The sequence below is a fragment of the Scardinius erythrophthalmus genome (genome assembly GCF_964197995.2).
Source record: "Scardinius erythrophthalmus genome assembly, chromosome: 17".
NCBI lineage: Eukaryota > Metazoa > Chordata > Actinopteri > Cypriniformes > Leuciscidae > Scardinius > Scardinius erythrophthalmus.
The window spans coordinates 15,634,001-15,654,797 of record NC_138237.1 but is presented as its reverse complement, the minus strand read 5'-3'; the positions used below and the strand labels follow the sequence as shown (position 1 = coordinate 15,654,797).

The window sequence follows — 20,797 nt, the reverse complement described above, 5'->3', positions numbered from 1 at the left end:
GGGGGTTTTCAGCAGGGTTTTGAGTTAACAGACTAGCTGCTCAATGCACAGCTACAACATCCTGCACCTGTGTCTGTAGAATACATACATATCTAAGCTATCACCATGTAAGTTTATAAACAAAGCAGTTTCACTGGATCATGAAAAAAAAAAGAAAAAAAGACTGAAGCCAGCCAGAGTGAGTTGCCAATTGTAGGAGGATTGTAGGATTGTTAGTCTGGCAAGAGCTACTGGGTGTTAATCCATCAGGGTGACCTTCTATACCTGCACATCCAGAACAGCTGCACAGTTTTATAAAGAACTTCACCACCTTCAGTCACTCATCTGACTTTCAGAACAAATAATTTTTATGCATTTTAATTATTTGAGTGACTGAAATTCTTTGGTTTGCACCTGTGGCTGCTAAGAGGAAAAAAATACTGTGATATATACATACATACACACAGTATATACATGCATATTATACACACACACGCACACAAAATTAAATTAAAGTAGTAAAAATACTGTAATTCATGTAAAGCCACTAGAAGGTTCAGAGGAGAAATGCATGTCCTGTCAATAAATACCTCCTTCAAAGGACCAGTTTAAAAAAAAAGGATGGAATGGTCAAATAGACAAAGTTTATTGAACTGTCTTTTATTAAAACAGTGTTTTACAGCAGGAGCAGTATGTGGATAAGACTACACTCACTTTGAAAACCCTATGAGAGAACTGTGAAATTGCTGAATTCAAAATAATTACCTTTTTGACCATGATTTGAATGTCGTTCCTTTTTCAAAATGACAAAACATGACATGCATGCGTATGTTTGAACAGTAGGTAGGAATGGACAAGCTAATAAAAGAAAGGTGCTGGCATCAATCTAACATTCAGCACTGTGTCCACATGGAGAAAGGATTGTTTGAAGTATTAATTGAGGTTGTACAGTTCACCCTGAAGGACGGGTGGCTTGCTGCCCTCCCTCATTAGCTGAGTTGACTTTCCCCAGTAGCAGAGCTGCTGTCTGACAGAGCAATGTAGACTGAGGGAAAAAACATTACTCCTCTGAAGCACACGGGTCCCAAACTGCAAAGGAACTGAGGCAAAAGGATTTCTAATGACATCTATCGTGTGACCTCCAATCCCTAAGGACAAGCATTAACTGCACTATGTGAGGTGCAGTGATCTATACAAAGGATTGTGAGGTTCTGTGTGTAGCGGGTAGAATAAATGAAGGCAGAATGTGTCAAAAGGAGCAGGTTTTTCTACTCACTGTGGCTTAAATCTGGATGGCAAAAATAGGATGTCCACTTTTGTATGCAAAGACATGACCCCATTAAGGTCATTATGTTAAATCAGTGTGGGCACAAAGAGCACAAAATGCTGCTTTATACAAGAATACAAAAATCAAAAGACCAGCTTTGCTGTCAAACTAATGTTATTAAGGCTGATCCAACTTGTGGTCCGGGTGAGTGGGCATTATACAAATACATCTACAGTATGAGTGCCAATGAAAAAATCTGGTTTGATTCAATATGGTGTAAATTGACAATCTGTATATCGTAAGTGTGGAAAGATTCTCCATTTAGGTTGTGAAATATTTTGTGGTTTCATGTTGTCTAAGCCATCATGGCCACTCAGATGTGCTGAATTCACTTGTGTTACAGCATTCTTGAACATTTCCTTCACTTAGCCAACCACAAACCCAGAAAGGGAAAACTATGTTTAGAGCAGAACAAAGGATCCATCCCAAACTCATAACAGTATGTCAATAAAAGTTAACTTCAATGCACAGTGTCATACTAGAACTGATCACAGTAATTTGGGATGAGGTAATAAGAGGGAAGATAAGGGGAACATTGATAACACTGGCAGAACATATGGACTCATGGCATGGCATGGCAAGAAAAGGCAGCCAACATTTTGCATATCTGTGAGAAGATGTGACCTCAAGTCTTAGACTATCTTAAAGCCTTTCTGAAGACAACAGGCATAGTGGTTTACTCATAATAGTGATATATCAGTTTAATAACAGCAAATGAAATTAATTTCCGAATTACATGTTGGCTGTTAAAAGAGCTACAAGCTGTTTTTTTGGCGTCTTTCTGCGGTTGAAACACTGATTGAGTGATTTCATGAAAGACATGATATGGATTTCGGTAAGTTGGACTGTATCTTTCAACATTTTCATTTCAGTTTATTTCATTTAGCCTATTAAATGGCTTATTATCATTAAAATATGAAAATTAAAATGATGGGTAATAATAGATTATGACAGAATTTTTATGACCCTGTCCATCAAAATGACGGACAATGCGTAAGTTTAATGCGCCCTCTGGCTGGGACTACATGAATCATTTTAGTTGCATTAAAAAACTGAAACTGAGAAGAGGATTGCTAGTTCTCAGCATGCGTTGCATAGATCTGGATCAGAAGAGTAAATGTTAAAATTAAGTGTTATTTTATGTATTTTTGAGTGGTGGGAAAGACCTGTCAATGTTTAATGTTCAGTTATGGCATTTAAAATAGTTTCAGTTATGTTGAAATGTTTGTGGTTACCACAGTGCTGAAGAGTAGAACTTATGGTTAGGTTGGTGGCTGCATATGTTAGGACTATAATATATGTTGCTTCACTCAATGAGCAATAGCTGTGCTAATTCTAGTGCAGTATCAAGAAACTACCTACTTGCACTGCGATAGGTGTAGAAAGTCTTTTAGATGTACAAAATAAATGAATGTCAAACACTAACAGGTATTTTCCATTTAACCAAAAGCACAGACTTTAATATTTTTAATCTACTTAATATAATTGAGCTGAAATAAATAAAAAACATTGACTAAGGTCAAATAAAATGTTTTAAATGAAGATAAATTAATTTTGTCACCACTTGAGCAAAACCAAAAAGTCATTTTTTCAGTGTAAAGAAACGTTAATTTTAATGAAATCTTTGTCATATGCTACCTATAGAATGGCTTGTGAGGGCTAAATAAACAGTAATGTGGCATGTTGATGGACACATGCGGATTCTTGGAGCAGCAAACTACTTGGTTGAGATGTTCTGCACATTATTTGAGGATTCTACTGAATGTTAGTTAAATTTCCAAACCCGTCCATCATCTTGACTGAATAGGTTGCTGGCTGCAGAGTTCAATCTGACGTGCCAGGAGAGACAGGTGCCAATGGCAGTAGTTTGTCCCTCTTGAAGACTTAGAGAGTGCTTTGGCCTGAGGCTCCACTACCCACAATGCCTCAAGTGAGAATGCAACCAGTTAGGATAAAGCAAATCATTGCTGACATGATGTACATCCAAACATTTGATTGCTATTTGATGGAGAAAGAGACGGCCTGCTTGCTAAAATTGAACAATTTCATGCTTTGCCAGTTTTTGGATGAACACATGAAATATAGTGGAAAGTGACAATGATGCTGAGAAATCCAGTATGGCTGGATTGGATGTGAACTCAGAGATTATAATAACCCAGAATTAACAATCCTGCCATATTTATAACACTCAATTACCAACAGTAGTCAGTTCGGATCAGTGCATACCTGAATACACAGTGCTCAAGACCATAGTCGCTCGCCCAGGACCCGTTAACATTTCAAATTACAGAGGTGTGTGTAAAATAAACGCAATAGTTTATGATGAAGCTCCCCTTCTGAATCACTGTTACATCATTTCAGAAACACATTGGCCCATCATGTGCAACTCGCAGAAAACAACAAAGCGTTGTTTAAATTTCACAATCTGCTCCCACCAGTCCTGAGATCTCTCTCGCACACAATAACTGAAGCATATGCGCAGGCTGCAATTATGGCACTTTTCATCCTCCTCCGCCTCAAAATCATGGTGATGTTTGGAGAACTTTGCATAGGCTATATCGCAAAGCTAGCATCAAGCATATTTCACATTCATCCATCTGTGCAAGAACCCCCTTTAAGCATGCGCTATGTTTCAGATAGTATGGCAAGTGTAAACACATGATTCGGATATGGGTTACAATTGAAAGAACTTGTAAACAGACTGTCGAAAAAATCGGATATAGGCAACAGATCAGAATTGGACATCAAGACCTGCAGTGTAAACGAGGCCTAAATGTCACTTCAAATGCAGCTTCTGTTCCTCTGCATTGCAAGATACATTTAGTTGATACTGATTTAATTTGATTGGTAACAGCCCTATTGTGTCTTATTATTCCTATTGAATTTATTGACTAAATGTAAGAATTTTGACACAAAAGGTGATGAATACATTTAATTAGTTTAGAAAAAAATGGCTTTATAAAGGTAAAATGCCCATAAAAGGTAAAAATCACTTTGAAAAGAAGTTGTTGGAGGGGGCGCAAAAAGATAAAGTCGGGGGAGCGAGTGAGAGTTCGAGAACACAGGTAAGCTTATTGCAAAAGATCAATTCTGTCACTGCTGCAAACTGACCACCAGAATAGAATATGAAGAATATCAAAAGCTTTGGGAGTCAGCTGTCCATGGCAGTCCTAAACCTACCAAGGTACTCAGCAAAATATAGTTTAATTATCGTTATCGATAAAATCCCAGAAAATATCAAGATACAATTTTGTCAATATCGCACACCCCTACCCTGACTGTACTTACATTCCTCGCTGTTTCATTTAAACTGCTGGCCATAAGCAGTATGAGTGAATGCGGCCTCTTTTTTTAAAGCTCTTTGGAAGAGGAGTGTCTCAGTCATCTCACATTCAAGAGTAAACCCGACTAAAGAGCTTCTTCAACATCATTAACCTTTCACAAAAGTACCTTGATTAGCACTTCCTGCCTTTTATCTCTTCGAATGAACCGCACTCTTTACTTCAATAGCTAAAAAACACGACAATATTATTGAGGACAATCAGCAGTCTTCTCATTCCCACTCTCTTTGGTCCCACATATGGCACAATGTTGAGAAACATCTCCAATCTAATAGAAACAGACACAGGGCTTATATGAATAAACCTATTGAAGCTACATGACTTCCATAGGTTCAGTAGCACTGCAGAAAACCCTTTCATGCATATTTCCATTAAAGCAGACAATGATATCACAGTCCAATTAAGAGAGCTCCGAGCAGCCTGATGAAAGTGCTTGTTAAACTGTGTCCCAGCGCATCATATCAGGGACCTTTCCATTAATCAGACAGCAGTGTTGTGCTGGAATTGAACCATATTTATGGCTGTAAAAGGTCATGGGTCCGCATGGATGGGTAGTTTCATTAATTTGCTCATATTCACTGTTCCATCACTGGCAGCGCAGCGATTGCTTGTGCTCTGGCTGTGGGTTTAACCTCTATTAGATTTGGCACTGAGATGAGTTTCAACATGAATCTGCATGTAAAGAGGGGTCAGATGGCAGAGGGATATCAAGAACTTTGAAAGAGGTCAGCAATCACTTGAGGCCATGTCAGGAAGCGTCTTAAGTCGATATGGATCAGTGCAAGAGGCCGTAGACAGTGTAAATGTCAAAGGCCCACATATGGCCTCACATAGACCAGGACTCAACAGTAAAGATGGCCCAATGCCCCGGGGATAGTGTGAGAGAGTTTTGAGCACGTTGATGGAATTCTTACATTTGTTGATAATGTGTTTTTTTATGCCTTGATGTTTTGAAAACAGAATTACTGAACTGATGCTTCTGACTGTCAGGTCATTTTTGGAATTATTAATAATACCTCATATATGTCACCCAGCTAGATAAACATTATCTTGGTGACAAATCAGCACAATTTGTGTCATGCCGTCCTCTGCAGATGAATGACACCTATCCACCCTGCTAACTAATTATTCACAATTAATCAGCCAAGAATCAGGCCTGTCACCACACAACCCCCTCACTCACTCTCCCTCACTCACTCCTCTTAACGCCCACACTGCCAGCCAGCCATGCTCTGAGCATGGTATCCAGAAGAGTGTTTAACGCCTGGCTATTTGTGCGAGAGTGACTGCACCAGCCAGACACTAAGGACACTGTAGATGTGACTAAATGAATAAATAGATAAATAAAACACCATTTCATTCCAATCACATTTAAATGCTACTAATTAATGCTGCATATTCCATAAAAATCAGAACTTGGAATTTTCTCATTTCCCAGTTGAAAATAACCTCTGTAACAGAGCACTAGAACATCCGACTTTAAGACAGCCTGAGAACAACTGACTTCTTCATTTGACAATTTTCAAGATGGGAATGACTAAAGCTATGGTCCATTGGGTATTGTCCAGCTGAGGTCAGATAATTTCAAGTAGCATGACTGGAATGCTACTTGAATGACCTTCAATTTAAACTTGAGTATTGCGACCTTCGACTTTGTCTTGAATGTGGCTTAATAACCTAACTTCCAATGAAACACAAAGCAGTCTTCCTCAAGTAGGCGCACAAGATCTCAGGACCAGGGTTCGTAACTACTTTTTTGGTTATCAAGGACTACAATTAGAGATCTCACTTCTATCTTTATTATCTTTTAAATTATAAACAAGGTAAATACTATAGATAAGTAAAAAATAAAATAAAATCATAATATAACAAAATGGTACAAATGTGCAGCACATCCAAAGTTTAAAATGACAGTGGAAACTTTAAGTATGGGATCATTAACAAAGCCCTAGAACTTTAAATGCATAGAAGAGCAAATAAAAAGAGGGCATAAACTTCTTATACGATTCTTACTAAATCCATTGACCAGAGCTTTCCCAGTCATAGTAAATACCCTTAACCACTGAAAGAATACTATGACAAAGATATGCTTTGCTCATTCAAACTGATTTTTCCCCAATAAAAGCTGTATCACACACTTGGAAATATATGAGAAATATCATGCTCATAGCCATGTGAAATGGCTCTATATATCAAATGAAAAAAATAAACATTAATTTCATAAATATTGTCGTTCCATAATTCAAGGACTTTTTAAGTACCTCTTCATAAATAGTCAGGACATTTTGCCTTACTGATCCCATTTGCACACTATAAAATATAATTGTTAAATCAAATTATTTCCAAGGATTAGTACATACAAATGTATAATACAATGTGACATACAAATGAAAATACATCCCAGAAATCACAAAAAAAATATCGTAATCATTATCTAGCATTCCCAAACAAATGCGTTTGGTTAATGCTGATCACCGATCACCAATATCACGTACAATGTGACCACCTCATGAGAGTAAATTTAGCTTGGAATAATGCAAAGGAACTTTAAGCCACGGGAGGATTATTATGTAGAGCCTGGACTTTTTACATACAACTTTTGGGTTAAAGCCCACCTTGTTTATGCTAATTACCATTATACTCTTTTTCTATGATTTAAAACACTTACTCTGCCAACTCCTCCAAGCTCCGGTACACATCATCTTCATTCAGCGCAGTGTCCTCTGATGGAAAGGGCCTGGGGAGGGGGAGAGAGAGAGAGGAGAGCATTAGCCACTGCACAGAGAAGGAAAGAATATCATGATTCACTCCTCAACATCCATAATTCAACAGGTGGGTTTATTCATGAACACCTCCTCCATGATTGACATTTGTAACAATATGACAGATGTTTCAAAGGCACTTATCTGATTTCTGACAGAATATGGTTGGAACAGTGAAAAGGCCATGGCAGGACTGAATGACACAGGCTTTTGCAGTTTGACAGGAACACCTAAATGCAAACACTTCAGCCCCTTTCTCAATAACTGCGTGTCAGACTCCTCAGAGAGCTGACCCGCTGGGGGTTTTAAATCCAGGGCTCACGAACATTCACCAGCCAATTAGAAAGCTGCAAATGGAGAACCGATCAATTATTCGATTAATGGCATGCCACTTCCTCTAGAGATCTCATCAAATCACTTAATCTTGCACATTATGTGGGGCAAAAGGTGCTATGTGGCATGCAAAAAACATGAGGCATGGAAAATAAAGTGAATTTGAGGCAAGCCGTGTCACTTTCGCTGTAGCGTGTATAGGGTACGCCTCAAAGTCACAACATTTAATAGATGTGATTCTCACCTTTGAATTATGCACTCTTTCCATGCAACACAAAACATAATGGCTAATGGAGCTCTTCACATCATGTTTGGAAAGAGTCCTATATTATATACAATTATATAAAATATCACACAAGCAACAGTGTGTTATGGCCATAGATCACCACGAGATATTTCTCTTACACAGCAGTTAACAACTTACATTTTAGACACAACATAGTCAAATAGTTTGCCTGTTTTTGCTGTCAAGAAAAAAGAAGATCCCAACAAACCCACAGCAGAATCGCTGCAACATGTTGTGTTTCTAATGATTCAATGCGTTCAATGATTCATGCATAAAGACAGTCTCTTGTTTTGTTTCTGAAAGAATCATTGTTTTTAAACAAATCAATTTGGTTGAGTGAATGACTCAATGACTCATCATAAGAATGGTTAGCTGTTTTGTTAATAAAAGAATCAGAGTTTTTGAACAAATCGTTTAAATTAATGATGTAATGACTCACTGATACAGAAAGTTATACACTTCCATTCACCAAGGTCTCCTCGTTGACTGTTCGCATTTTTACAGATTGAATATTCGAAAATTTGAATATTCGTGTACATCCCTAGTTCCAAGATGGCAGTGCTGTTCACATTTAGAATTGCACAGGCATAGAGCATTGACATTTTCTTCAGAAAATTTAAAAATAAAGTTCAATCTCATGATGACAGAAGGCCACCTCTTCAATCATAACTACGCTGCATTACTGTCTATAAGGAGATGTCAAAGAATAGTGAAAAGGACAGAAAAGGAGAGAGAGAGAGGGAGAGAAATATAGAGCTATAGGGTAGGAAAGACTCCGACCTTGAGTCATATTACTAGAGGGATTTAACATGATCTAATTTTGTGGACTTTTTTTTCTTGGGGTCAGATGCACAAAGATCCCCTCTTCTTAACCAATACTGACATCGGACATCCTCACCCACACAATAGAAGGCTAACAAACACACATACACTCTGACAATGTGACCAACTCCTCACCTTACACCTCCCAACATCACGACACATGAGGATGCTATCCTTTCTGATAGACAGAGAGAGAGAGAGATGGAGAGAAATATAGAGCTATAGGGTATGAAAGACTCTGACCTTGAGTCATATTACTAGAGGGATTTAGCATGATCTAAGCAAACTGTCACTTGTTTTTTTTTTTTTTTGGGGGGGGGGGGGGCTTTTTTTTTTTTTCTTGAGAGAGAGATGGAGAGAAATATAGAGCTATAGGGTATGAAAGACTCTGACCTTGAGTCATATTACTAGAGGGATTTAGCATGATCTAAGCAAACCGTCACTTGTTTTTTTCCGGGGCTTTTTTTTTCTTGGGGTCAGATGCACAAAGAGGCCCCCTTTTTAACCAATACTGACATCGGACATCCTCACCCACACAATAGCAAGCTAACAAACACACATACACTTTGACAATGTGACCAACTCCTCACCTCACACCTCCCGACAACATGACACTTGAGGATGCTATCCTTTCAGAGAGAGAGAGAGAGAGAGAGAGAGAGAGAGAGAGAGAGAGAGAGAGAGAGAGAGAGAGAGAGAGAGAGAGAGAGATGCTCTTTGACAGCTAAAAGAGCACACCACCATTAGCTTTAACATTAAAGCTGCTGCCAGTCAGCCCATAGATGGATACAGATCATATGGCTGTGTATGTCAAATCGATGCACATACAATTCGTACATATAAAAATGGACATGAATGGAGTGCTTAACTGCAGGGGTTGTCACTACCTAACGTTGGGCTGCTCGATTAATCGTATTTTAATCGCGATAACTATATCTGCCTCTCTCGATTAATTTAAAAAAATCGTCGCGATATTTGCCCGCTCGTTTTTTATCCTGAAAACGCTTTTTTTATTAGACATTTGCATTATCTTGCATTGTTAAGAAATCCCCACTAGCATTGATGTTTGTGGTTGCCAGATCTGAATAGCTTAAATCCAGGGGGGGAAGTGTTTCGGAAAACATTGAAGCTTCCCCGGGCGCTGCCATTGATTAGCAGACCATCACCTGCTGTAAGCATTTCATTGACTCCCATTCATTTTGGTGTCACTTTGACAGCGAATAACTTTACATCTGAGTTTAAAGACTCCATTTGTCCATTATTTATTTCTAAAGAAACACGAAAATGTATAAAAGGCTCCATTACCTTGTATCTTATGTTATGGCCCAGTAGAAACAGTTTGTGTAAAAATAGGCTAACGATTGCGTCATAACCATGCGACTCTCGAGCCCGATCTCACGGGAAAACGTACAAATTCTACGAGGTGGCTTATTCGTACGAATTCATACGACCTGACTCGTACGAATTAGTACGATTTTTGCAAAATCGTACATATTTTACGAATTGCCCAATTCGTATGAATTCATACGAATGACCTACCCCTGACCCCGCCCCTAAACCTACCCATCACGTGGGTTTAGACAAATCGTACAAATTCGTACGAGTGAGGTCGTACGAATTAGTACGAATTAGCCAACTTTTTATCATTCGTACGAATTGGTCGTGAGATAGCGTTGGACTCTCTGTAGCTCAGTAGAGAAATTACCGTATGGACAGGAGGAGAAGCTTCAGGCAATCGGGGGGACGTGGAGGCAAAATGACAAAGTAACTAATTAGAATACTTAGCAAAAGTTTCTCCTGCTCATAGCTCATGGACAGCTCCTTCTCACACTCTCCCTCTCTGCAAGTTTCAGAAGGGAATGATTCAGATTTCTCTTGGCACAGCTACCAGAAGACAGACGGGTTGCTCACGTGACATCTACGTCGTCAAGCTCAGTTTGAGTCTGCGCAGTACGCTCGGCCATCAGGAAGTGAGTGCTTCTAATTGACTTCACTTTGCTCCGTTAAATCCAATGGGGTCGCTGTGTCCAGTTTATATACTGTCTATGCTTAAATCTCACAAATCACCCAAACAGAGCTTTTCTCTTACATTTTATGACTAGTGTTTAGTTAATCTGTGCAACCTGGCAACCCTGCGTGCGCGCGCTCTACACTGCGGAAAAGCACTGATCTCCACAGCGATATTCTGTTTGCATGGAATTGTTATACAGCCAGTCTGTTTCTTCACAAGCCACTTGTGGTGTTTGTGTAACTAAATCTGTTTCTAAATGAGTTTCACTGTTCTATTTTTTAAAGTTTAAGTTTTTACCAGTTTTCATGATGTGAATCAGTTGAAAACGACAGCCACTGACCGTTTTCAGTGAGTAAGTTATCAACAAGTAGATTATTTTTCTTTGCAGTACGAATTTACTGAGCGATCTGGATCTGTACTTTGTCTCATTTGCAACCGAAATGTGTCGCTTAGAAGATCTAATGTAAAGACGCTTCACAAAGCGCTCATCTAACGTTAAATCATGCCATTTGTATTGACTTGCTGTCTGTTGGTTAAATGAAGTCTGATGGTTTGAAATTAAGACCTGCCAACCCGCCAAATGCGGCTAAAATGAAATTTGGTGGGGAACGCAGTCAAATCACTGGCCAATTTGGCATGTTATTATGTTTACTCACTTTGCTGGGGGAATTCGTGTAAACCAAATCTGCACGGATTTTGCGAAAATACTCATGAGTCATCATGATCTATTAAATACAGCATATTGTGCAGAATCTGCGCATTTCTGGCTTACTTGAACACACACGTCACTACACAACAAATAACGGTGCGCTTGTTAATTTGCCTTGTAGCAATAGTGTAGATTAAAAAGCATTTGGTTAACAGAAAAGACATTGATATTTTACAACATCCTACATGTTCTTTGTACTGTATTGATCTGTACACCTAAAACCCATTTTTGGTAAAAAAAAAAAAAAAAAAAGATAAGAATGAATGAGGAAGGGTTGAGATGTCTGGATGACAGGATTTTCTCTGCACTCAAAGCGCTTTACATGGAAGGGGGGAGTCTCCTTAAGTAGAGGTTCTGAATAGCCGGTAACTTAAATTTTGTAACCAAAATGACGCAATATAAATATATAAACTTAATGACGCAATACAGTTATAGTCATATAAAAATATGATGCAAAAAATAAATAAAATAAAAATTATATATATATATATATATACTCACCTAAAGGATTATTAGGAACACCATACTAATACTGTGTTGACCCCCTTTTGCCTTCAGAACTGCCTTAATTCTACGTGGCATTGATTCAACAAGGTGCTGAAAGCATTCTTTAGAAATGTTGGCCCATATTAATAGGATAGCATCTTGCAGTTGATGGAGATTTGTGGGATGCACATCCAGGGCACGAAGCTCCCGTTCCACCACATCTCAAAGATGCTCTATTGGGTTGAGATCTGGTGACTGTGGGGGCCATTTTAGTACAGTGAACTCATTGTCATGTTCAAGAAACCAATTTGAAATGATTCGAGCTTTGTGACATGGTGCATTATCCTGCTGGAAGAAGCCATCAGAGGATGGGTACATGGTGGTCATAAAGGGATGGTCATGGTCAGAAACAATGCTCAGGTAGGCCGTGGCATTTAAACGATTCCCAATTGGCACTAAGAGGCCTAAAGTGTACCAAGAAAACACCCCCCACACCATTACACCACCACCACCAGCCTGCACAGTGGTAACAAGGCATGATGGATCTATGTTCTCATTCTGTTTACGCCAAATTCTGACTCTACCATCTGAATGTCTCAACAGAAATCAAGACTCATCAGACCAGGCAACACTTTTCCAGTCTTCAACTGTCCAATTTTGGTGAGCTCGTGCAAATTGTAGCCTCTTTTTCCTATTTGTAGTGGAGATGAGTGGTACCCGGTGGGGTCTTCTGCTGTTGTAGCCCATCCACCTCAAGGTTGTGCGTGTTGTGGCTTCACAAATGCTTTGCTGCATACCTCGGTTGTAACGAGTGGTTATTTCAGTCAAAGTTGCTCTTCTATCAGCTTGAATCAGTTGGCCCATTCTCCTCTGACCTCTAGCATCAACAAGGCATTTTCGCCCACAGGACTGCCGCATACTGGATGTTTTTCCCTTTTCACACCATTCTTTGTAAACCCTAGAAATGGTTGTGCGTGAAAATCCCAGTAACTGAGCAGATTGTGAAATACTCAGACCGGCCCGTCTGGCACCAACAACCATGCCACACTCAAAATTGCTTAAATCACCTTTCTTTCCCATTCTGACATTCAATTTGGAGTTCAGGAGATTGTCTTGACCAGGACCACACCCCTAAATGCACTGAAGCAACTGCCATGTGATTGGTTGATTAGATAATTGCATTAATGAGAAATTGAACAGGTGTTCCTAATAATCCTTTAGGTGAGTGTATATATATATACACAAACTGTTTATTGTCTCTTCTCTTTCTCTGTAGTTTCTCAAATGAGAATAATCGTGATTAATTATCGCGATTAAAATTGAGCAAAATAATCGTGATTATCAGTTTAACCATTATCGTGCAGCCCTAACCTAACAATTCTAAACACTTGCAATCAAAGGTAAAAAGATTTTAAAAATGTCACCATGACAAGCTCAACTGTAGATGGCAGCCAAAACATAAATTTTCTCCTCATTATAATGCATCACATTCATTGTTGGCAAGAAAACAACCTCCAAATGAATGCATTACGTATTTGAGGTTAAAGTATAAATGCTTCGCTCAGATGTATTTTATTAAAACAAGTCTTTGTGGCGAGAGACTATAACCATTCTGAACTCATAACACAAAGATGCTGTATCGCATGATGAAATAATTGCAGATAGCAAAATAATTAGCCTGCTTACAAGGCTTCATCAAATGAATCGCTAATTAAACATCTTGGTTCAAAAGGCCTTCCTCCTCATCTGCTTCAGACGTGTTTATAATAAAAGGTGGTTAAACCTGCTCACAAATGTCATGCTAATTAATCACGTGAATTAAACACTGCTTCCTGCATCTCCTGTCAAAGCAAAGGTAAAGGTTTACAGGTTCTCTAGTTACTGTTTCTATGGGTTTGAAAAAATACCACTGTTTGCTCATCTAAACTGTCTGCAAATTACATCTAACTTAACATTCTGCATGGATCTAGCTGGAAAAATGTTACTAATGGATCATTTCATATTCATCTATAACACACCTTTCGAGTTCTGCTGTTCTAGAGTCAAATTCTAACCGTTAAATGCTGTATTTGTGACCAATCACAAAGCAAACCGATAAAAAATATATTTCATTTCATAAAAGGAAACAAATGCAGTAATGTGTGTGTGTGTGTGTGTGTGTCCAACTTTTGACTGGTGCAGGTGCTATGCTAAATAGAGATCATGGCACAATGCCCTACTGTGGTGTGATTAATTTGTCGACATCAAATATTCACATAGGACCAATTAGGAGTCTTTGTTTTAGCTAAAATCATTCACTTCTTAATAAACCATCAGGCAACGTCTACTGTATATTCACCCACACAAAAATGTAGGAGCTGTGACAAACCTGATCATTTGAAATCAGAATAATATGAAAGCTGCTCCCATCCCTCAGTGATTACAGCCTAAAACACATCAGGCCAATACTCGCTTTAATTGGATTTTGCAGACACATCAAACTCTATTCAATTCCATTTATGTCCAAGAAAACAGTATCCCTGGGTTTTTATCTCACAGAAACAGATATGTGCTCTGCTCTCTATTCTGTGAGCGACGGCTCAGAAAAGCTTGAAGGATATTAAAACATCTGAAGCGTTCAGTAGTTTGCTCCATGAAGTGAAGGGGGAAAAAGTGAAACTTATACATTTTCTATTAGGTTACACAAGATTAGAAAACACACCATAGTATGATTACAAAATGCAGAAAGTGCCTAACTATACATCACATTAACACAGAAGCAGCAGCATTTCAGCCATTTAGGAAGCTTTTATGATTTCTGGTGGGAATCTCTAGTTGATATGATATGACAACATGTTGTTTTTTGTATTAAATTATACAATAAATAGCCTAATTTTTGCACCAAATTTCCTTATTTTGCATAGTTTTTATTGTATAAACCTATGCATGCTGTTAATGCTTTAACAATACAAATGCACAACTCTGCCATTCTAATAAAATACACACACAAAAAAAATTCAGTGATTCTTTCTGCAGGTTACCTTGTTACACCAATAGCTGGCGACAAATGACTGCCTTTATGAAAGAGTCACTGACTGAATCATTAAAACGATCCGTTCAAAACCAGTGATTCATTCAGTAAGGACACAGGTCCTTCATTCAACCGAACTGATTTGCTCAAGCACGCTATTTCATAAGAACAAAAAAAGGACACAAATACACAAAGTAACTGGATATATTTTGTCTAAAATGTAAGTTACTTAAGGCCCTTGCACACTGAGTCCGAAATTCACGTCCGAAATTTTCACACGTTAAAAAATAAATATGACCTCACGTTATGTTAATCACACTTGCACACTGCCTCCGAAACGTTCGTCCGTCAAAAAAAATTTGGATTGGGTTCGATTTTCTGCGTTTTTTTCGCATCCGTAACAAGCATTTGGATGGTGTTTTGACAATTTAGAGCCATAGAATGACGGATACAAAAAAACGCATGCGAAAATTTCTGATTAAGTGTGCAAGGACCTTAAATATTAGCATCTTGTTTATTAAACTATATAAACTGTATTGTATACAGTAAAAGTAATAATCACACTTTCAGTCTTTCTGTATTACAATGTATAAAGGCGGAGCAAGTTACATTTTGATATTATGAAGACAAACTTTCTTTAAATAATGTGCCTTGTAAAATAAAACTAGAAATATGTATTTAGAAAATAATACAATAAAAATGTACCTCATAATTAAAATAAAACTACGTTTTAATCTGATAACATTTTATAATGTAAAATGTAATTCTATATTCAAGACTAAAATCTCTCTTGATGTCTTATTTATTTCCTCTCAATAGTAATGTCTCTGATTTCTCATCATCAGAGTAAAACTGCAAACAAAAGGTACGATTATATTCCAGTGAGTCCAGTAATCCCTCAGTATCCAAAGCAGCCCAGAGCACCTGATCCTGACCGGCTCATACTGGAATATCACAGGAAGGTTGATCAGAGGAGAACATCTATCTGATAACTCCACCAGCAACTCGAACTCTGGTTTTCTCTCAGGACTTAGTGAGATACAGACTGAGTGATATACAGCACTTTCACATTGCATAGAAGCGCAGTGTCCATCACCACAGAAATCAATAAAGTGGATGTGGGGAATTATCTGATGCGTACAAGATTCAATCTGCTCCGCAATCTCTGTCTTCTATCAAACGCCAGGAGCAAAACCATTCATGTAATGCACATTATGCTTTGTCATTCTTTTGTTATGCTTGTCCCTGTATAAAACATGACAACACCATCTTGCATGTGATGTGTGTGCACATCCATAATGCATAGCAATGTGTAAATGGATGATGAAGGTAAATTGTGCATGTCTAAAGCATATAGTGGCTCTGTGCATGAATGACTGGTTGATGTAGCTAGTGCATATTTAGTGTACAGTATGGCATTATGCATAAAAGGCCGTTGTTCACATGTCAGTGGGTGACATCCTATACATGAGAGAGATAAAAGCACATGTACAGTAATCTATGGGAAGTAAAAGTGTGTGTTAGAGAGAGAGAGAGAGAGAGAGAGAGAGAGAGAGAGAGAGAGAGAGAGAGAGAGAGAGAGAGAGAGAGAGAGAGAGAGAGAGAGAGATTCTGCCCGTGTCTCAAGGGGGGTTACCATTCAGGTTGATGTTAAATCCATGGGTGACAGTCTTTGACACCTATTGACAACATAATTTATAAAAAAAAAAAAAACATGACTATACTTGTGTTGACAAAATATTTTTTGCCTTTCTAAATTCAAGTATCAGAGAGATTTTAAATGTATATCTGGTCTAAAACAGAGTAAGTTGACTGCAGGCAGAATGCAAAAATAAGTGCACTATCAGAATTGTTTTACCTTTAGGGGTACAACAGCTTGTCTCTGGGCAGTACCCCAAAAAGGATAACTTTTTTACCTTATCTACCCCTAAAAGATGCATTTTAGTACCCTAGAGTAGTAATATGTAGCCTCACGGTACTACAATGACCTTTTATGGGTAAATAGGGTACAAAGTTGACCCTTTTAGGGTACTGCCTCCATGAAAAGTTGTACATTTTTTCTTTTTGAGAGTGCATTCACTATCAAGCATTATTTCTCGTCAACTGAATCAAGTCTCTTGTGTACTATTTGCATGACGCAGACTTCCGGCCTATTATATGTAGAATGTTCCAAATCAGTTACTTATGATGTGAGTATACCTACTCATTAGTAGGTGTTGGATAAAAGTTTGTTTTTTCGAGTTAGTTCCTTGTACTGAACAATGCAACACACAAATACAGTAAAAGGAGGGTGATTTGTCTCATATAATGTGATCTGCACATAACAGACCATTTAGTGATAAATACAATCTGAGTGAATTTTAGAGAGCAGTGGTTCAGATACATGCCATGCTGAGAAGAGGGAAACCAGAGAACGCGTCAACAGGTGCTGCACTAATGACTGACACTTTGCCCTTCCTTGTTCCTGCTACTCAGTAAAAGGCCTTTTTATTGAAGCAGGACCGCCATATGTAAAAGCGGTGGTTTATATCTAAAGATGTGACTGTGAGTGATTTAAAATAGTCTAGATGTATAATAGCCAACAAAGTACACTTGAACAATACCTACAGGGTAACAAATTTCTGTTTTGATCGCCAGTTGGAACTTGTGTAGGCAGGAAAGCTCAAAGGAAGAGGATGTGGTCACAGCTGAAAAAACAGCCATATAAACAAGATTTTCATTGTGAGTAATGTCACAGTGTCCCTCCAGGGGGAAGCGGCACTCTGTATCTTGTGATGGCTAATTAATTAACAGGCATTCAGAATAACCATTAACCAAAGAAGTCAAAGAGCAAAAAGATGCTATGGAGGTGTCTCTCTCTAGGGTCTTTCTTTAAAGGGGTCCTATTTTGCTTTTTCACTTTTTCAACTTTAGTTAGTGTGTAATGTTGCTGTTTGAGCATAAAAAAAAGATCTGCAAGGTTACAAAGCTCAAGTCCACTCCAAAGGGAGATCTTTTATTTAACAGAATTCACTTTCCAAGAACTACATCAAAGCACTTTTTCTGGATCTTGTTTAAATAATCCCTGTCTAGATCCCCGCTGCACTAGAGAAGACGAGGAGTGTTGTCGCTGTTTTTTCCACCCCGGAAAAAGTTTGTCCTAAGGCTGACGAACTTAGAGAGGTGTAAAAAAAATGAACACTGTTACTGAACATTATAACCTGAACGTTTGTCTGAGCACTGCACATTTTACGGAGAACAGCAGACAGAAGAGAGTACAATGCAGGCTATAAGCACAAAAGCTTCTCCTGAAAGACGCAGCCATTCCCACTTTGTCGGGACAATCTGTTGTTTAATGGATCACAAATTGTAAGTACGTCCAATACAAGTAAGTATTTGTATTTTCTATTAAGAGTTCCAATTATAAGTTTTATGTAGTTGCTAAGCTATGATGTAAATGAAGCTAGCCTACTAACTAAGATTACAGTATTGATGTAATTTACTTTAGATTTTGTAAGCTCTTACTTTTGTAAGACTGTTTACCACCCCTTAGGAAAAGTATCCATGATTTTGTGATCAATTACTGTTTGTATTATCATAGTTTTCCAACAAAAATAATTAAATGCTGGATAACATCAAATCTATAAGAAAAATACAAAAAACATACCACTCTGAAACGTCCTGTGAAATCAGTGCTTAAAATCCGTTCAGCACGATCTTCTTGTTCGTTAACATTGTCAGGGTCTGAATCGGGCTCGAATTGGTTTAGATTTGACACCATCTTTATTTATATTTACACTTGAGAATAGGGCTGCAACAAACGATTATTTTGATAATCGATTAATCTAACGATTATTAGAACGATTAATCGACTAATCATCGATTATTTCGCCGACTAATCAGTAAGTTTGGAACGATTATTCAGCTTTTTCAATTAGTTAAAACACTGAGTTATACATATTCTAACTATAATATAAAAAAAAAGAAAATCACTTCATCTTTTGAAATGTTTTTTTTTTATTATCTTTGAGTCAACTAAACAGGTCATTCTCTTTAAGTTTTCAGATTTCTGTCCAACTCAAATCACACACAAATGCTCTCTAAGCATTGGTTAAATATTCTGTTCTCTTTCAATAGAAAAACAAAAAACAAAAAAAAAACAGCTGCATTACAGACAAACTTAAACTGCAAACAATTATAAGAATAAAATGTAAAAAAAAAAAATTGACATGACAATTGAGCTGACAGAGACATTCTCATTCACCTTTTAATTTACAGTATAAAAAATTAACTGACATGATATTCTTCATAACATTTCATTTTGTAAGTCTTCATGAATATGGAACAAAATACAGGCAAGTGATAAGACTGTAATACCTAATAGTGTTACAATAATAAAAACAGCCCTGACTCCTAAGCTCGATCAAGCTTTATTCTATGCAAAAATAAATCATCACATTACTGTAATTATATTATTATTGTTAATATTATTGCTATTATAAGTAGTATTGCATTATCTAATAAAGAGATTTACTGCTAGTTATTTAGCTCCAGCTGGAGAACATTCACCTCTCACCGGCTCCTCTTGTTTCCTCTTTAAGTGCTTTAACATGCATGTTGTGCTCCCGTGAAAAACAAGTTCCGCCTTGCATGTATTGCACACGACAGCATTCTTGGTTTGAAGTTTTGTGAAACTTTCACACACCTAACGTTAGCTAGTTCGGATTCGTTTGCACTCCTTCATAATTCGCGCGGTGTTTTCTTCTACCGCAATAGCATTATAACGGCTGCATTACACTCTAGCGCTACAGCGCCGTAGCGGTCAAATCGCGATAGGCCCTTACATTGGGTCACGTGAGATCAAACGACTACTCGACAACAAAGATATTTGTCGACAATTTTTTATTGTCGACATTATAGACAATGTCGACTAATCGTTTCAGCCCTACTTGAGAATAACTTGTGGTTATGGAGGGGTGGGACATTTCCCAAACACGTGCTAAGCGTTACCAATCACAAAACACTAGGCCAGCTAACCAATCACAGCACATTTCGTATTTCGGAAGGAGGGTCTTCATCAAAGATGATGCATTTCAACCAGATTGGGGAGAAGCAGTAATAATGTAAAATACGTGAAAAATAATGCATTTTTGTAATAAATAAAAATAAATTCAATAAAGCATGAAAACATTCTAGTACACCCCAAAAACAAAATCAAGACTTTGTAAAAGTGAATGATAGGAGCCCTTTAATAAATCAATGCAACCAAACTGTGCTAAGAGAAATCCAGTCTTTTGAATATTGAATATTGAGTATTTTGCATGCGAGAATGTGGCTGAATTTCAAGCCCTGTCGGGAAAAACATCTGCATGCAGCTTTAAACCAAATCCAAAAGGGTGTACGAGGAATGTTCCAAACAACACCGAGACATTTCTTGCTTTTTGAGATGCTTGAAGGGGAAGTAAAACAGACAGCAAATTTTATTCAGCCTTAATTCTACGGCACAAAACTGTAAAAACAGACTAAAATAAAAGGTCTTTTTAAAGAAATGTGGGTTACCGTCGGTCTAACAACTAAAGCACATGCTGTTTCCACCCTCAAAGCTGTGACACACATCGTGGTATCGATGAAAACAAAGCTGCCTTTCATTGCTTGCTGTATACAGCCAGGAAATTATGCGACTATAACTCCCAAAATCCAGCGCACTTAAAACGTCAAGTGTAAAAGACTTGCTCAGGGTGCAAATTTGACT

At 37.9% G+C, this 20,797-nt stretch overlaps 1 protein-coding gene across 1 annotated transcript in view; it reads right to left on the bottom strand.

Annotated features, from left to right (window-relative positions):
• The window catches only part of vav2 (vav 2 guanine nucleotide exchange factor), a 210,795-nt gene that overhangs the window by 46,085 nt on the left and 143,913 nt on the right, over positions 1-20,797 (bottom strand). Inside the window, exon 4 of the mRNA XM_081391212.1 lies at positions 7,316-7,384. Coding sequence (XP_081247338.1) covers positions 7,316-7,384 — 69 coding nt within the window. The remainder of the gene's footprint in view (positions 1-7,315; positions 7,385-20,797) is intronic.